Source organism: Podarcis liolepis (assembly GCF_965112155.1).
Source record: "Podarcis liolepis genome assembly, chromosome: 17".
Taxonomy (NCBI): domain Eukaryota; kingdom Metazoa; phylum Chordata; class Lepidosauria; order Squamata; family Lacertidae; genus Podarcis; species Podarcis liolepis.
Genome location: NC_139571.1, coordinates 11351174 through 11370479, shown reverse-complemented (window position 1 = coordinate 11370479; position 19306 = coordinate 11351174). Strand labels below are relative to the sequence as shown.

General features: G+C 43.8%; 1 protein-coding gene across 14 annotated transcripts in view; it reads right to left on the bottom strand.

Annotated features, from left to right (window-relative positions):
• The window catches only part of DNM2 (dynamin 2), a 63530-nt gene that overhangs the window by 3124 nt on the left and 41100 nt on the right, over positions 1–19306 (bottom strand). For 11 of the 14 annotated variants that reach the window (XM_083483363.1, XM_083483351.1, XM_083483359.1 and 8 more), the window contains 6 exons: positions 16804–16917; positions 9481–9590; positions 6868–6979; positions 5896–6060; positions 4767–5002; positions 3548–3802 (listed from right to left, as the gene is read on the bottom strand). In XM_083483363.1, the coding sequence (XP_083339489.1) occupies positions 3548–3802; positions 4767–5002; positions 5896–6060; positions 6868–6979; positions 9481–9590; positions 16804–16917 (992 nt within the window). Of the gene's footprint in view, positions 1–828; positions 900–3547; positions 3803–4766; positions 5003–5895; positions 6061–6867; positions 6980–9480; positions 9591–16803; positions 16918–19306 lie in introns of all 14 variants that reach the window. The other 3 variants (XM_083483364.1, XM_083483352.1, XM_083483353.1) reach the window with 1 other exon arrangement.

The window sequence follows — 19306 nt, the reverse complement described above, 5'->3', positions numbered from 1 at the left end:
AGACATATTCCCATAATACACTCCACTAAATCTCATACGAGCTTCAAAATGGAGAATGCTTCCTCCTCTGCAAAGCCTGCAACAGGGAAAGAAAAGAAATTCTACTCAAGGAAGAATATGCAGTTTCAAGAAACATGACAACTCTTGAGCACCAAAGGAGAGGAAAAAATGGCGAAAGATTTATATGATCTGAGGTGAAACCAGATAATATTAAAATGCTCCAGACACAATTTTCAATGATTATTAACCAAGAAATTGAATGAAAAATTAAGGTATTAAAACACAGAAACTTTGAATTTGCAAATAAACCTGGCAAACTCTTAGCTTGGCAGTTAAAAACAACCAGAATGACAGGATAACAAATAAAATTAAAATTGGAGAAAAGATAACTGACGACCCAAAGGAAATTAATAGAAGCTTCGTAAATTTTTATAGAGAACTATACAGGGAAGGAAGAGAAAATCATGATAAAATCGAAGAATACTTAGTGCAGAACAATTTATCAAAGATCTGAAAAGGAGAGACTCAGTCTCTTACATTCTCCTATTTCTGCACTGGAAGTTCAACAGGCAATCAATAAAGCAAAATCAGGGAAGGCCCCGGTCCTGTATGGCCTATCCGCAAATTATTATAAAAAGCTAGAAGAACCGCTATTTGAACCACTGAAGGACACAATGAATGACATAGTAAAGACTGGGAAACTACCGGAATCATGGACAGAAAGCTTTATAACCTTAATTCCCAAGCAGAGAACTGATTTAACAATTGTTTCAAATTATCGGCCAATATCCCTTTTAAATAATGATTATAAATTATTTGCCGACATACTTTCAAAAAGATTAAAGACGATTCTTAAAGACATCGTTCACGAAGACCAGGCCGGCTTTCTCCCTGGACGCCTAGTGCAAAATAACATCAGAAATATCATTAACATGTTGGAATATTTAGAAATCAGAAGTGACAAACCAGCAGTACTAATGCTGGTGGATGCAGAGAAAGCCTTCGACAACATCTCGTGGAGATTTATGAAAAGAATGATGCAACAAATGGAGTTTGGTGAACAGTTTTGTAAAGAAATAGAGGCTATATACTCTGATCAATGGGCCAAGATCATCATCAATGGCAACATTACAGAAGACTGTGTAATAAGAAAAGGGACAAGGCAAGGATGTCCGCTATCCCCGCTAATATTAATTTTGGTAATGGAAGTGTTGAATAAAAAAATAAGGGAAGACAAAAACATAAAAGAAATAACACTAGGAGTGAAAGCTTATAAACGAAAGGCGTTTGCCATTGATCTTATTATTATGACAGAGAATACAAAAGGAAGTTTATTAAAGGTATTAGAAATAAATAAGAACTTTGGGCAGGTAGTGGGATTCAAATTAAACCGTTCCAAAACAAAGCTCTTGGTCAATAATCTGACAACACAGGACAGAGATGAACTAGAAAAAGCTTCAAACTTGAAGATCTGCCAAAAGGCAAAATATCTGGGAATATGGATTACTCCGAAAAACATCAATTTATTCTAAGATAATTATGCTAAGCCCTGGATTGAGATTAAAAGAAATGTAAAAATATGGAGCAGCTTAAATTTATGTTTTGGGGGGAGAATATCCACCATTAAAATGAATGTCTTACCAAAAATGCTTTTCCTAGTTCAGACAATCCCTGGGATTGGAGTGACAGGCTGCCTCAAAAACTGGCAACGAGACATCTCTAAATATATTTAGCAGGGGGGAAAGCCCAGGATTACACATAAACTATTAATTGATATCAAAGAAAGAGGATTTTCCCTTCCAGATTTGAAATTATATTACAAGGCAGCCTGTCTCTCCTGGATCAGGGAATGGTGTATACTACAGAACACAGGCCTTCTAGACCTGGAAGGACATGACAACCGGTATGGCTGGCATGCCTACTTACATTATGATAAAGTTAAGATCAACAAAAAAATTAAATTATATTATAAGGAAATTTCTCTACATGGTTTGGGCAAAATACAAAGATCCAACTCCGTGGTGGATATCTCCCTTTGAAGCATTAGCAGTGAAGAAAAAGAATATGAAAAGGAATTGGCCTATATACAAAGTATTATTAAAAGAGGAAGAAAACCAGCTGAAACTAAAAAACTTCAAATTAGACAAAAGAAATGGCTTTGCGACAGAACCCTCCAGATTAGAAAAAGAACTGATTAACTCTAAAGTGAAAACTCTCTCCAAAATATACCAACTCCTCCTTGACTGGGATATATACTGACTCCTCCTTGACTGGTAAAATCTGGAATGGTCAAGCGGGCTCAAGATTTTGTCTATAGCATCCCAATGAGTGCCTGGGAAAATCTATGGAAGGTTAACATGAAACCACCGCATGCTACACCTTGAAAGATAATTTTATGAAGATGCAATTCCGCTGGTATTTGACACCACTAAAACTATCTAAAATGTATAAGGACACGTCAAGTAAATGTTGGAGATGTAGGGAAGCGGAAGGCTCAATGTTACATATGTGATGGACATGTAAGAGAATAAAGGAATTTGGGGAGGTAATTTATAATGAGCTCAAAAGAATGATTAAGGTATCCTTCATTAAAAAACCCAGAGGCTTTCCTCCTGGGGATACTAGGCTCAGACATCCCTAAAAATGCAAGAGAAATATTCTTGTATGCCACGCTAGCTGCAAGAATATTAATCACTATGAACTGGAAAGGATAGAAAATTCTGTCCAAGCTGGAGTGGCAAAGTAAACTGTTGGAATACGCCGAGCTGGCAAAAATGACAGAAAAACTGAGAGGTCATACTGATCAAACATTTACTAGGAAATGAGACATGTATAAAAAATATATCAAGGATTACTGTAATAACATGATGGCAGTGGCAGGTCTAGAATGACTTCTGTAGTATGATGGATAATTGTAAGAGAATATTATATTGCTGAAAATTAACAAAAGGAAATAAACAGTGCGCTAGATAGAGGAGTGGTAGCTACATAATGGGGTGATGGGAAGTCGCTAGAAACTCAAGAAGAACGTAAGGTGATGTGATGGAACAAATAATTACCATTTTTATTTCTCTTTTCTGGATAACTCTTCTGTTCGTTACTCCTTTTTAAACTCAATAAAGCATATAATAAAAAAAGGAGAGAGAGAATTGCAGAAGCAGCTCTTTGGCCCTGAAGGGAAAGGTTACACCTGATCGTGCTTTCACATATTTCCTCTGTTCTAAGGCAGTTGTTTTAAGGCACTTGTACCACGCTAACGTATTGCATGGTCCATGTTTCAGTTTTCAGGTCTGAATTCTTCCATTCCATTTTGATAATAGAGAAATTGTTATATAGGGTTAAAGAAATTAAGACTCATAAGTTCTAGAGTCCAGATGCTGCTGTACTCCGGGTCCCATCAGTCCCTGCCATCATGGCAAATGATCAGGGATGATGGGCTCTAGAGCCCAACAACTGGGCAGCAACAGGTTCATCATCCAAGCTCTAGAGCTGCTGCTATAGTATCTGCTCTAGCAGCAAAGAGAGGTGAACCTGAAGGATGCCTTACCTGGGCACACCTGGAGGGATGCCGGGTGGAACACGTGCTGGTCGTGAAGGAATCAGAGGAGGAGCTGAGAAAGGGTCATTATTAGCAACAAATGCACCTTGCGGTCCAGGGCGTGACGGAATGGGTGGTGCCACAAAAGAGGAAGGGCCTGCGGCTGGCATTGGGATCAAGGGGGGGCCTGGCATAGGGCCCCTCACCGCTGGCGGTCTCCCTGGTGGCAACACAGTCGAAGCAGGCCTGCGCTGTGGTGTTGGGCTGCCAAAGAGAGAAAAAGAAACCACCAGGACAGGGAAGGTAAGTTAGTGTCGTTTAAGACAGCAAAGTGAAGCCAATGCAATCAGGTCCAACCCCAAACCCCATCCGCTAAAGTACGAACTGTCTGCTTCACATTCTGTACACGAGTTATTTTGTACAACCAGCCCTAGAACCAAACAGTGTTATATGAAGACCCTGCAGAATGACAACTGAAGATTTAAGGGTACCAACAAGCATAGATCAAAGTTCAAGTTTGTTGTTAAGTATTGAAATCACATCGTCGGTGGGCCAAATACAGGTGCTTGGGCTCTTCCTGGAGTTCTGGCAGTAGGTCACTTGAAACTTCTGGCCTTGCTGGTTTCTATGCTTCCATCCCATGTGCCTAACCCTGTGTGAGTAGAATGCTGTCCAGTCTGGACACTGTACCATGGCATCCCGATTGGAATGTATGGCTGGTGTCTCCCGGGTTTTGCTCACCCCAAATGTCATAGAGACCCCTGTTTTTTAGCATTTTTAGTAACTTGTAAGAGTTCCTAGTTGTTGGGGGTTTCCTTCGGAGGAAGGTTGCCCATGGGCTTGTAGGGTGAATATATTTCAGGGATATACCTTTCATATTTAGATTGAGGTCCCCTCCTAGGATTGCTTCCCCTTCAGAGAAGGAGAGGAATTTGTTTAGTGTCTTCTGGAAGAATTCTAATTGTTTCGCGTTTGGGGCATATATGGAGCCGATTGTCAGTTTGATTTTGCCATCTAGTGTCCCTTTAGCGAAAATGAATCTGCCTTTTTTGTCCTTGAGGACTGTTGTGGCAGTGAAGTTCAGGTCTCTACTGAGTATTATGGCTACGCTGCAAGCTTTCCCTGAGCCTCGTGCAACCCACTGTTGACTGAAGCAGGGGTTGCATCCCATGTGCCTAACAAAAAAATAAAGCACACCAGAAGCAGATAACCCACCACCCCAACTCACCTATGCCCACTACTTCCTGGCTGCAGCCATGTGTCATCCACAGGAGGAGGAACCGGTGTGGAAATGGTGCTGGTACTAATGTCTCCAATTATGTTCAAGGCCTCCTTCAGGGCGTGGTACATTCGCAGCATGTCGTCCCTGCGCTGCGCCTGGTCTGCAGACTCCTCCATCAAGCTGTTTTGGTCTGCGGAGGAGTACAGGTAGGCCAGCAGCTCCGAGTGGATGAAATCCTTGGTCTGTGAGGGTGGGGGAAGGAAAGCACAAAGAAGAGGTGACGCTGTCCAAATGTGACGGGGCTGGAAATGGTATATTCAGGCTGGAGTAACACCATGAGCCTGGCTAGTTTCTTAACCCTGGTCATGAGTTTTACCTGCAGTGAGGTTGGGGGGGGGAGACGCCCTTGCCTCTGCCACTGTTGTACTGGACTCCACAATGTTTTTATGGGAAGGCATTGTCTAATATTGGCAGATGTTGGAGGTATACTGCCGAGAACATGGTGATTAACGGCAGGGCAAGTGGACTTTGAAAGCCCAAATGCAGGCATAGGCAAACTCCAGCCCTCCAGATGTTTGGGACTACAATTCCCATCATCCCTGATCACTGGTCCTGTTAGCTAGGGATGATGGGAATTGTAGTCCCAAACATCTGAAGGGCCGGAGTTTGCCTATGCCTGCCCTAGTGTTTGCTAGGAGACTTACGCTGGAAGGATAAATCCCCACCATTTATTACACAATGGTATGAGGACCTCACGACTCTGACCATAGGTATCCACATAAAATTGACATCTATATGAAGACATTTCATATAGATGTCAATATTATGTGGGCACCTATTTTAGAGATCTAGAGGGCTTATATTAACTTTTACGTTTAACTTCAGATGCATGCACTGCTGGCAAATTTATCCATTATGTGACCTGATGGTGTTTTTCTGTTACTATCAGTATTCTTTTTACTTTATATTTTTATTTTATTTTTATCTTCCCCCCCTGATCTTCCTTCCCCTTACATTCTTTGTTAAGTTTGCATAATAATGATGGTGTTGGTGGTGGTGGTGCATCAGCAGAGTGGTGGAACAATGTCTGCTTAGCCCCCGACAATAAACAAATAAATATCCAACTACGACTCACATTGTTTATCATTAGGTGCATTATTGTCTTTGGCATAAGATCCCGGATCGACTTGTTGATGATCCCAACATATGAGTCAACAAGATTGCGGATAGTTTCCACTTGGCGCTCTAGCTGAGGATCCATGGAAAAGGTGTTTTCCTGGGATCCCTCTTCATTCTCCACCTGCACAGAAGAAAATTGGACAGCGTTAGGTGACATATAGAAGAATCAGCACAGGGAGAGTACCAGTTCAGGCCCTCAAGTCATAATTTGATCTCTGCTTTCCCAAATATCCCAGTAATGATAGCATGGGTTTAGTTTGGACTAACCCAGATCTGCAGTGCTTATTAGCTGACTGGCATTTTAATGAGAATTCGAAAGGGTTCTCTCCCTACCCTCCGCTGGAAATGAACAATTATTTCCTTATTATTGGGTTTAATTCTTACACTGTATGGTTTGCTCTTGCTGATACAGCTAAAATCACAGCAGCCTCTTGCGCACCTGACCCAGAACCTCAAAATTTGTGCTTTGCATCAGCTTTCTCTTCCCTAGGCTAAGCATGCCCAGCTTCCCTCACAAGTCTTTGGAGATGACCATTTCCTATATAGCTTTGGGAGAAGCACAAAGGGATTCCCTGCTTTGCTCATTGGGCTTTGGGCTCATCCTCTTGAATCCTTCACAGCTCTTACATAGATACTATTTTCCACATCTAGAATGGCACATAACTTCAGGAGGTGGGTATGGGTGGAAGACAGCTGAAGTTTCTACCAACTTTCTCTCTTTCTAAGGAAACCCTACCAAGATTTTGGACAGCAAACTACTGCCAGTCAAAGGTACGGTGCCCAACTTGATGGAACCTCTAACTGGTGAATGTAGCTCCCAGCCAGAGGCAACAGCAGCTGCTAGGAGATCCTTGGTACAACAGTACCACTACTGGGCCTTCAGCACGCACACACACCCCCTTCCTGCTGAAGGAAAAAAAATGTTTACTTGGTCTTTCTCAGGGTAAACACCAGCACGGAGGAAGGAGGCCTTCCAGCTGTCCACGTCTTCCTGGGAGTCACACGCAAGTTCAATCTGACGCAGGTCTTTGTACACATTCCTAGTTTAGGGGTGCAGGAGAAAAGAGAGGAGTGGAAGAAGGACAAATGTCATTGGGTTAGTGAAAGAAAGTCCACATCAGGCAACAGGAATCCTGTAATAGGAAGGTTTTATATACACACACACACACACACACACACACACACACACACACACCACACACACACACACTCCTTTATTTTCTAAGTACTTTGAAGTTCTAATCTCTATTGCCACAATAGAATGTGAGACTGTAGGAACACCCAACAGATGGAATAGAATGCTACTCTACTTAGCCAAATGGTGCCCATAACAGTTGCATGTACTGAGTGAAGTATGGTCTTCATTGGCTTTTGGCTTCCACTTAAATGTCTTGGCATACACTCCGAAGCAGACATGGGGAACCACTTTGGCTAGCAGGCCAGATGCAACTGTGGCCAATCCTCTGCTAGTGACTTTTGACAGTTGCAGTTCTGAGCCCTGGCCAAAACTGTGGGCAGCACCAAGTTTCAGCAGCACCACATGCATGCTGTGCTTGAAAACAGAACACTCAAGAGGGCACTCTAAGACCGCCTATTCCTTTGCAAGCATGACTTTACTATCCCACACATGACACCAGGTGAGTGGCAGGTGGGTGTGCCTAGGAAGAAACAGCCTTGCCGGTCAAATTAGGAGGCCCAACAGGCCTATTGTTGTCTGTGGGCCCAGGATTCCCTAACTGTGCTCAAGACCTTCATCACTTTGCTACTCCTCACCTCCCTTGGTTTACCTTTCTGCTGGACCTAGTAAGAGATGCCTGCCATATCTTTTCTTAAGGAGTTTTGGCGAATCACATACTGAGCTAAGACAAGGAAAATACTTTACAATATCGTCTTTTAAAGAGCCAAGTCCTTCCACTGCAATCCAGTCACTTGAAAAATCCTAGCTCAGGCAGCTCCAACCCCATGACATAATGTGAACTGGAGAGTAAAGTCAAACTCTTTAAGCTTGAATACTTAGCAGGCAATGAGCAAAGATATTAAAGATAACTGACAACAGTGCAGAAAGTGTCAGTCAATACTTTCTGTGTCAAGATTAAGTCTTTCTGAATAGGACGTGTGCAACAAGCAATTCGCCCAAGTACCATCAACCTCTGGTGTACATTTTATTTATATATTTATATTTATATTTATATTTATATTTATATTTATATTTATACTTATACCCCACCCTCCCCCAGCCAAGACCGGGCTCAGGGCAGCTAACAACCAATAATAAAAACAAGTTGATTAAAATACAATTTAAAAAACAAGATTAAAATACAACATTAAAACATTAGGATGCAGCCTCTTCACAGGAGTTGAAAGGAAAAAGAAAGAGGGGGAGGGAATCAAACTGATTCTAAGCCAAAGGCCAGGTGGAACAACTCTGTCTTGCAGGCCCTGCGAAAAGAAATCAGATCCCGCAGGGCCCTGGTCTCATGAGACAGAGTGTTCCACCAGGCCACAGCCAGTGTTGAGAAGACCCTGGGCTCTGGTTGAGGCTAATTTAACTTCCTTAGGGCCCGGGACCTCTAGGGTGTTGCTATTTATGGACCTTAAGGTCCTCCATGGGGCATACCAGGAGAGGCGGTCCCGTAGGTACATGTGACCTCAGGACTTGCTAAGCCTGGACAGAACATGCAGCACACTTCTCATGTGTGTCAGAGAGAGAGAGAGAGAGAGAGAGAGAGAGAGAGAGAGAGAGAGTTTTAAGAAACATACAAAGTCTCTCTCCTTCTGTGAGATCATATCATGAACTGGCAGGATGATGGGGAGGAGGAAGAGGATCCCAGTGAGGGGTGTAGCCAGGACTGCGACACACCAGGGCAAGCAGGGGATGGGGAAGAAAGTACTCATAGAGTGACGATGGATGGCAAGGGGATGGGGGTCAGTGCACAGAAACCAGAGCAGCAGGACCCATCACCAGAGCCAGAGAGACCCCTGTTTCCCTGAACACGACGGGCTCTGAGGCATAGGGAGCAGTAGGAGGGGCACTCTAGGAGGCTAAGGCAGCCAAGGGCTCACAGCCCAGCTCACTAGCTGGCCAGATGAGGCTCGCTAGCTCTGGGAGGAGGTGTGTGATTCCTCAGCTGGAGAAGGCTTAGAACAGGTGAGGATCACATGCCTCATCAAGCTGCAATCAGCATGCAAAGAACAAAAGGGAAGCAGAGCTGAGGTGCTGTGTCTGCTCAACTGCCTATGTTGGTAGACCTTGGGCTTGGGTGCTCCTGAACCGAGCTTTGGGTTTGACCCTGGACTGTATCTTGACTGCTGGACTTCAGACTTGGCCTACTTGGGTTGACCCTGGACTGTGTTTCTTGACCTTTGGACCTCGGACTTTCCTTGCATGGATTGAACTTCAGACTTGACATACTGACTTGAGACCAGGCAGGCTAGGGGTTTAGGACAGATCAGCACAGCAATTTTACCAGATTTGAATTCAGCCTAAGGTCCTAAAATGGCTTCTCATGAATCAGAAAGCACTGAGACATACTTCTCTTACCTTTGTTCTGTGTTAAAGATACCAAAGACGTGCTTGTTGGACATGAAGCCTTTTTCCACATCTCTAATTTTTAGGTTGTCCAGAGGGAGCATGTATTTCTTCTCCTTTTCCTATGAGGATAAAGAAGGGTAAAAAGCCCAAAACGTCATACATGTTGGTTTGTTCTGGCTTTCAATAGTCCAGTAAGAAAATCTGATCTTACAATATGTGCTGACATCCAAAATGATGATTAAATGTAAACTGTTTTAGATTTGGCATGCCCACACCAGGCTTCAAGCTTCTAATTGAGGCCTAAAGAGTCTGGTTCAAAGTTCACACACTGTGCTCATATAAACCCTTAGTAAGGTATTCCATCCACAAGTACGTTAACCCAGCATGCTTCATTCCACCATTAAATAACATTAGAAATGTTATTTAAAAGTCAGAGCTAGTCTCTTTTTTATAAGGCTCTTGCTGCTGCCACTTACTGCAATCAGTTCTTGCTTGTTTTGAGTGTATAAATGTTAGAATTCTGTCGTTCAAACATTTACTAGAAAAAGGACAGGGCTTTGCCTGTGGAAATCTATTACAACCCCACATCCACCATACAGGACTTTGGAAAGGAAGAGGCAGCATAGAATAGACTTGAAAAAGCAAAAAGCAGGCTCCCTCAATCTTTTTGCTGTAGAACCCTGCTTTCTTTAACAAGTTGCAGGCTAGCACTGGTGAGGGGCCCCCATATGAGTCACACAGAGCAGCCTCTCTGCAAAAACCCCACATCTGGAATTGTTTATAGCTCCAGATGCTGCCTGCCTGCCTCCCTCCCTCCATGCACACGCAGAATCCCAAAAGTGACGTTTTCCTTTATACAGAGGCCACAAACCTCACACCCGCCCCCCCTCTATGATTTCCTGAACAGCCCCAACCATTTTCCAGACTGGATTCAGCCGCAGACTTTGCCACGTCAGAGGAGACAAAGTAGGTTTTTTCCCCTGGAACTGCTCTACTTAGCAAACCCTACAAAAGGAGAACAAAACGGGATTACATGGAAGAGAAGCTTCTGGATTCCAGCCCCGCCTGCCCAGTGTTCAGACTACCTGTTCAGGAAGCTATAAAGGTGTACAGTAGTCTGCACATTGGTTAGACTGGGTTTGGATAAGCATCACTTCAGGGGTGTTGGCTGTTCAGGTAAGCTTCTGCTTTGGGGAAGCGACTTTATTCTGAGTTTTGCTGCTACTGAGATTCTGGACTTATAAAGAAGCTGGCTAATCGTGCATAAAGGGTTTATGCCCTCCTTCGACAGTCACAAGACAGGATGACTTGAGAGTCGGGCTTTAAATGCAGCTTGCGTTGATAACTAAACAAACTTCTTAATCCCCTGCTTATTTCAGGAATGTGTGCTTTAAAGATGAATTTTCTAGGGAAGTGGACAGATATAAATTCAACGAGCAGTTTAGCTTCCCAGGCTTTGTCTCTGCTGGAGAGCTTTGTTCATGCTGGGCCTGCCGGTTGTCACCTTCCAGACAAGAACTCTCCCAGAGAGGCTTCTCACCCAGTAAATGGTTTGCCAGTGATTTGGAAGAGGGTTTTTTAAAAATTTATTATTATTTTTGCTCAACCTGTTTTAATTTTTATTTTTTTACTTTTACAGCCTCTGCTTGTGAAGCACCCCTGTTGAAGGTAATATCTGCCAGTAGCCTTGCTTGGAAGTTAAATGAGATATGGGTCTGGCTAGCTTTGAGGCGTGGGTGGCTGTGGACTGTGAGCACAAAAGAATACCTTGGCAGGGGAACAAAACGGCTCAAGAAATACATGTCTGTTTTGTACTGCAGTCGTTCAACTGAGCCTGCTGCCACCAGGTATTCAAAAGCACCAAGTTTTACCAGGCAAGCGGTCTTTAAAACTTCAAATATTCTCCCCAAGGGTAGGATGCAATAGCAGAAAAGAACAAAATTGCAGGGGTGGAAGTACTGACTTGCTTCCAAACGAGAATCCATTTCTAAAGACTGCATGTACACTAGTTGCAGTTAAACAAAAGCTAAGTATGGGCACCAAAACAAAAGACCGCCACACTTCTCCCTGTAATGTCTGCCTTAAGATGCAGCCAGCTCTACAGAAACTCATGAGGTTTATTGTTCTCAAGGAAAGATGGGGGGGGGGGGAGGGATTAATCCAAACACACCAACTTTTGCTGAGATTTGCTGAATGTAGCTGAACTCACGGTTGGCTGTTTTAAATATATAGCTTGCCTGTCAGTGATCAGTGCTCACATTGGCATTCTTTAAGATCACTGACAAAAGAGAGCCAAAGCAAACCTTGTATTTAAAAAGTGTATTAAAAATGCTTTATAGTTAAAATGTGTAAATGAATTCTTTCATATTTTTAAGTGGCAATACCACAATAGGTTCCACTGATCAATCTTCATTCCAGAAGACGCACCGCTGAATATTATCGATGTCACACCTAAGCAGTCAGACTATTAATAAATATTCCAGGATTGAGAAACCTCTGGTTTGAAAAGAAAAGTTGAGATGTTTACAAATTCACTCATGCATCAAAACACACAGAAATTCTAAGTTAAGGTGCCCACCTTAACTTCTGCGCCACGTAAGCTGTAAATATGTCCCACTCTCACACTTATTGTGCTAGCTCATGACTTATCTTCCATGCACCCACACTTTCCTTTGGGTTTTCAGCCCCAGTCTTTTCCTCTGCAGCTCAAGGGAACACCAAAGCTCATGATGCCATGGGGGCCATGGCCACTAAAGTGCACAAAAACACCTGCATTCCTTATAAGTATTCATTTGAGTTCCAGGAAATTGTCTGTGTTAGTTGTGATGGGCTGCGTGTCACAGCATGGGGTGGGGTGGATATGACACAAGACACCAGGATGACAGAAGAGTCTCCTAACGAATCACTGGTCAGTCCCCAGGGCAATCTGCAGGCAAAGAAGTGCCCACCTGGCAGACTAAGGCTTCTCTTCCCAGAAAGAGAACAAAAAGCATAGCCATAGCTCAGGATCCAATGGGATGATGGGGCAGGAGGCTCTAGAGGCAATCAGAGAAAGGAGAATGTGGGCTGCTGCCAACCTGAGTGGAGCAACAGCCACAAGAGAGACCCAGAGTGGGGAAAATAAGTATGGGTCAGCAAAATAAGTCTAACATACACATATCATGCCAGAGACCCAAATTAGTTCACATGCCTATTCCTGACATGGCATGCCACAATGCAAGGGAAGCAGCCCGTGCCCATCTTTCTCGCAGAACAACAGCTTATGCCCTGTTGCAGAGCACACCACCAGAGATCTGGGCCACTGAATGGTGACCAGGGGGAAGACTGGTACATGTTAGCAGTGGACGACTGCAAATGGGAGGGGTGGGGTCACAAGGGAGAGGGACCTAAAATTGGGTGGAGGAGGCTATTGGGACAAATATCTGTATCACGAGAAGGCACACAAGCCAGCAAGCAAAAGGGGAAGGTTAAGCTCCACTTGTTGCTTTTACTTTTGGTTAAACATGCATAAGATTTGCAAATATTTCCTTAAGCTTTAGAGCACAGAGGCTGGCAGTCAGAATTAAAAGTTTAGCGCTTCCAAACACGGACATACCACTGAGCCCATCTCCACTGCTGCCCCAATCTGCAGAAGAAGAAGAAAATTTGGGGCTGAAAGACCAAAGGGAAGTGGGTGAAAGCACAACACTGTATGTGAGACTGTAGAATATGTTCGCTATTTACACGGCACAGAAGATAAGGCGAGTGCTCTAACTTCGAATTTCCAAGCAATGACACAGAAGGTCTAAGAAAACCCCCACACAACAAATAAACAAATACATTTTCAGGCACACTCCCTCCTTCTTGATAGGGGGGTAGTTATCTGTTTCTTTCATGCCTCCAGCGTCTGCATTTCTCCAGCTAGGTACTCAGAAGGGCAGCTACGTTGGATGTTGTAGTACATTTGCTGATAGTTGAAGCTGACATGAAGTTTTAAAAAATTACAGAATGATACTTTGGGTTTCTATGTCCCCAGCTGAAGCAAGCAATCTAGCAGGGAATTTCCAAACTACAAAGGCTCATGTATGAACCAAGAGCAGGACGCGAACAGTTTAAAAGCAAATCAGAGAGTTCAGTAGTTAGGAAAAGGAAAACAAACCACCAAGGCAGATAGACTGGGTGAGGGGGGGGAGACCTCCTGCTTAACCAAATTGCCAAAAGCAATAGAAATTTAAAGCTGGTACATCAGTGGTAATCTACAATAACCAAGACGCAGAAGAAAAAGCAAAAACGTAGCTACCTAGCAATTTTTAAAAATATCAACCTTTGTTTAACTGCACTACTCTGTTCTAGAGGATTTGGAGAGAGGTAGCCATGTCAATTGTAGCAAGAAGAAAGAACAAAGTGCTCTTTGTCCATTTCTTCTCAGGTAGAGGCTAAGTTGCTGCCTGTATTTTTCTACATTTCATTTCCATCTCACCTCCCAGTATAGAATTCCCCTAAATCATATATGTATAATCACCTGTAACTCAATATAACACTTCAAGTGTCTGAAGAAGTGAACTGTAGCTCACAAAAGCATATACGATAAATGTTTTACGCTTTAGAGTGCAACAAGATACTTCTTCTTCGTCTCAGGCCACAGAAGGTGGAAAGAGGGTCCAGCAAGAAGCTGCCAGAGAGTTGTTTAGAAAGGTGATATAATGCAGTCAAAGATTCCTTGAACTCAAACATCATGCCTCCCACGGTATATAGATCCCACAATCCCAATACAGTCGTACTGCAGAAGTCGAACAGAATCAGTTCCGGAAGTCCGTTTGACTTCCAAAAATGTGGCTTCTGATTGGCTGCAGGAAGCTCCTGCAGCCAATCAGAAGCCACAGAAGCCCCGTCGGACGTTCGGCTTCCCAAAAAGTTCGAAAACCAGAACACTCACTTCCGGTTTTTGATCGTTCAGGAGCTGGAACCTTCCACTCCCAAGGTACGACTGTATTTGCATCAACCTGGCCTACTAAATTGACTCCCACCAGAGCCTGCAATGTCACTTACCTGACTCTGGGTCCAACTTCACACAAGAAGTAGCTGACAGTGCCCTAATTATGGGATGCTCTCTCCCTACAGGCTTGCCTGGTGCACTCATTGTTTATATTAAGAAAAATGGAAAGTCTCTCATCAAGATATGCAAGGAATATGTAGATGTAGAGTTTAAATATTGAAAAGACCTGGCATGGAAATAGAGTGCACAGGATTATCCCTGCCAGCAAAGACCAGGCCACCCAGCGTCAGAGATGGAAGGCAGGCTTTACTGAGGCTTCCAAGATATCCCAAATCGCAACTATTTTGCTTTCTGTAATATGACACTAGGGAAAGGTAAAAGATGCACTCGGGGGTACCTTTTGGAATATGGGATGGCCCCTACTCTCTACTTAAGTCACCTCCTGTTCATAAAGCACAATTCCAATTTGCAACACCCAGTATTGAGTTTTGTTTCCAAGAAACCAAACTGTGAGGCACACACAACTGAGGGGGGCAAGGATTGGGGGGGGGCAGTGCATCTCAATGTCCATACGTATGTATCTGAAACAGGAAGTGATGTGGGCTTTTCTGAGTGAAGTGACTCCCTTCCCTCTTTTGCTTCTTTAATGACAAATGAACAGCCTCCATTCCGAATTCTGAGTGTTTCTTCCTGTTTGTGCCCGCTTCCATGGCTCAAATGGGTAGGGCACCTTGTTATTATTTGCAAAAGCACTCTGCATGTTTAGCAACTCAAATAATTTACTAGCGGAGGTGGTTTTGTGACTAACATATGGGCCAGACAACCAGCACTGTGCAAATCCACCTTCTGCTGAAAACCAGGAAGTTTTCCCCAAGCTTGAATGCATCCCTTCTTCCTTACTTGGGATCTAGCATTGGTAGAAAGGAAAGCATCCCTGAATCTGTGTCTGGAGGATGGTAGATGGAAAAGCAACAAAAAAATATACTGCCTCCCACTGCCCCCAAAGCTAAGAAAGATGAAGTTAGGCTTGCCATACATCAGGGATTTTGGGGTCTTCCTAAGTTCAACAACTTTGGGAGTGTAAGGAATTTTACTTTTTGAAATATGGCAACCCTAGATGAAGGAAAAGTCATGAAATGCACAACCTCTTTCCCCGCACCAAAACTAAGCAGGGACAAAGGGAGGCAAAGCATTCCTTCCTGTAGTCTGTGGCACTCCATTCTGGGTAGGGAATTCCAGAGAAAGCGTATCCAGTTGCCACTTCTTACAAAACAAGGCTCTTCAGCCACTAAATAGCGACGTGGGAGGAAAAACTGGCAGTAGAACCACCACCACGAGAAAAAAGGATCACTTGCTAGACAGTCTCCCTTCTGCACAAGTCATAACACAGAAGCCAGTCCTATATGGAATCTGGTTGTGATAAACTTGGAGCCAAGACTCCTGGAACTTATTGCCAGGATCAAGGAAGACACTTCCCTCTTTCAAAATTGGTTCTCCTAACGGATAGGAAACAAATGCTGTAATGTGGATCACTCCTCTTTAAGAGTTCTAGCCAGCCAGTCATATCCTCTTTCACAATGCTGTACTACATTTCAACCACCCACATTCCCCAGTCAATTGGTATTTGCTGGCCACTGAACATGCTTAGTCCTCATTGGGCTGGGGAAACCCCCCCTCCCCAGTTTCTTCCTGAATACTTTTTTTTTTAACTTCTAACTTTGGAATTTCCCCAAGCCTGCCAATACCTTCCCACTGAGTGCCCTTTCAGCAACGTAACTCACATACACCAGATAATGATAATGTAATGATACTCAGTTTCATTAATTTAATAATCATCAGTTAATGATAACTTCATTTTCATCAGTCGCCCCCTATTCAGCCAACCTTTGCCCTGAGCTCAGTGGAGAAGGTAAAGGAGGTGAAAGGAAAGTTAGCAGAGAGTTGGGAAGGGGAAGAGGGCAGGGGAGGAAAATGGGCAGGTGGGAAGGAAGGGACAGGGGCAGAAAGGGGAGGACAAAATATATTCCTCCTCACCACAATTACAATGCATTTCAGCTCCTACTTTGTTTCTGTGATCACACCCTCAATATATTATCGTGGTCCACAGAAACCCTTGCCCAAAGCAGCTCATACCATAAACATGGACTGCTGCAAGGCACTTTGCTGTCAGGTTGTTAACAGAACAAGGCTTGTGCACGTGGGGACTCATGGCATCCTTGCTGGTAAGTGGGAAGTTTTAGAGGTGTAGACAATACTCCATATTGCCATGTGTGTGATTTCAAGGACTCAATCTGAGTATCTACAGCGCCACCCGGGTGACTTCTCACTGCGACAATATGGCATGCATAATTACCCACCTCTTCATCCTTGTACCAAGACAAACTTTCTGCCGTCAGGACGAACCAATACTCCTTGGAGCCACCTTTCATGATGCTAATGTTGTTGATAGTCAGCCAGCCTCGCCGGATGACCTGGAGGAAATCAAGGAGTAGGTGAGGAAGGAAGAACAGGTTACAGGCTCTCTTGGGGAACATAAGATGGATGGGATTGCTTTATGTTCAAGAGATTTGGTGCAATGGCTTAGGATTCTAGCCCTCATGGCAATCAGCAGGGGAGGGAAGTCCGGCTTCCAAAGTTAGCAGCTTGGAGGGCCCAGTGGAGGATGATGGGGTCCCATGTCTCATGAAAAAAAGAAGGACATTGGAGGAAGAAAGTGGCAGCTGGAGGGAGTGGGAGGTTTTTAAGCAGAAGTTGGGATGGCCATCTGTCTGGGATTCTTTAGCTGTGATTTCTGTATTGCAGGGGGTTTGACTAGATGACCCTCAGGCGTCATTTCCACCGATACCGTTCTATGACTCTGTGACACTGATCAGGAAAAGCATTAAACCTTCAGTTTACAGCACCAGGGTGTTGTTGGCAAGACCCAAAGCCCTCTGAAGATTTCCACCTACAGCATTACTGTTACATGTGGATTTTGATTGCCTCTGATATAGCAGCCTGGCTCATGATTGCAAAATTCCACCGTGCGATCAATGTTAAGCAATGAACACTCTCACCAATAAGCAAGCCTAAAGCACCCATTAACACTTAGTGTACCGAAAATTAAATCTAGAGAATGCTAGATACAAGTGATAAACCTGTAAAGCAGAATTTTCAACATGCCATGACTAGCGCTCTGCAGCAGCAGGTAAAATCAGGAAAGGAACTCTGTGTAGCAGTCCAGGACTCACTGACAGATGAACGGGTATTGCCAGAAATAAAAACAGGACAGGAGCTCCTTCTCTTTACAGCAAAAACATTGCTTATAGATGTCTATGAGGTCCCTCATAAATATATGATGATATAGTACATGGCAGTGAAACCCATCAGCTTATGGCCGCTTATAGCATTCACAAGAACCCCCTGAAAAGATGCAGGCAGGAGCCAGAGTACGTTGGTGGCAACCCTCAAGTATCCATGTCTGCAACTTACAAAGCAGCCACAGATCTAGTGAAACTGAAGAGGATGAAAAAGGAGCTGTGCAGGCCACAACTCTGCTTGCAGCCAGTTGTTTCCAACCACCTTTACTCCTATTTGCAAACAACCACTCAGTTACTCAGTTCGTCTTGCATTTCACACTAATGACACACTCTCAGTTTGCCTGAAGGGGCAGCTCCCCACCTGATGAAGTCACACCAGTCTCACAGGTGACTTCGCCAGAGCTACGAGCAAAATGTTTTGGAGCCAGTTCTTTGCTACTGCCTGGCTAACCAACAGGTCACAAAATGAAAACGTAAACGAGGTTAACGGTTGAAATGTCAGTACTGATGCTTGTCTGCCTCTTGGTGGGATAATTTGTCCTCAAGACATTTGGCTCTAGGATGACGGCATTCCTTTATCCTGAAGGAAGCCCCAAGGCTTGGCTTTTCCAATTGGGCAACAACAAGAAATGTTTATGTTAATTAGTTACATTTGCATCCTATCCTCTCTCTAAAGGGTTGTTTTCATTTAGTGTTGCAGGGAGTTCTGGAGTTTTTCAGAAGCTTTCCCTGATCAAAAGTGATGAACAAGTTACTTTGAAAGGCAGCTTGCCCATCACTTCCAGTCTTTCCTGCAATGGACAGCCAGACAAAGCATCCTTCAATAGCAATGAGGAAACCTAATAGGCCTATGATCTCGGTGCAAACACGTAGCTAGGTGTCTACTAGTAGATCTGAACCATTTACGGTACATCAGCAGTTTTCTGATTTCCAATAAACAAACTTTTAGAAGACATCTGAAGGCAGCCATGTATAGGAAAGTTTTTAATGTTTGATGACTTACTGTGTTTTCATTTGTTGGAAGCCACCCAGCATTTTAATATCATCATCAACAAAAACAACTATAGTAAGCAAAACTGCAAGTAAAAGTACAGTGGTGCCCCGCAAGACGAATGCCTCGCAAGACGGAAAACCCGCTAGACGAAAGGGTTTTCCGTTTTTGAGCTGCTTCGCAAGACGAATTTCCCTATGGGCTTGCTTCGCAAGACGAAAACGTCTTGCGAGTGTTCCGATTTTCCCCCGCTCCCCCCCTTTTTCTAAGCCGCTAATAGCCTTTTAGCCGCTAAGCCTTTAATAGCCGCTAATCCGCTACACCGCTAATAGCGCTAAGCCGCTAATAGGGTTGCTTCGCAAGACAAAAAAACCGCTAGATGAAGAGACTCGTGGAACGGATTATTTTCGTCTTGCGAGGCACCACTGTATCATTGGCATGGCTGGAAATCTCTCTCAGCCTCTATGTTCTTTTACCTAGAGCTGTTTGAACTGGCTTTAATACTATATTTTTATATTGCTGTGATCGGCACTGGGACCTTACAGTGAAGGGAATGTAAGAAATCAAATA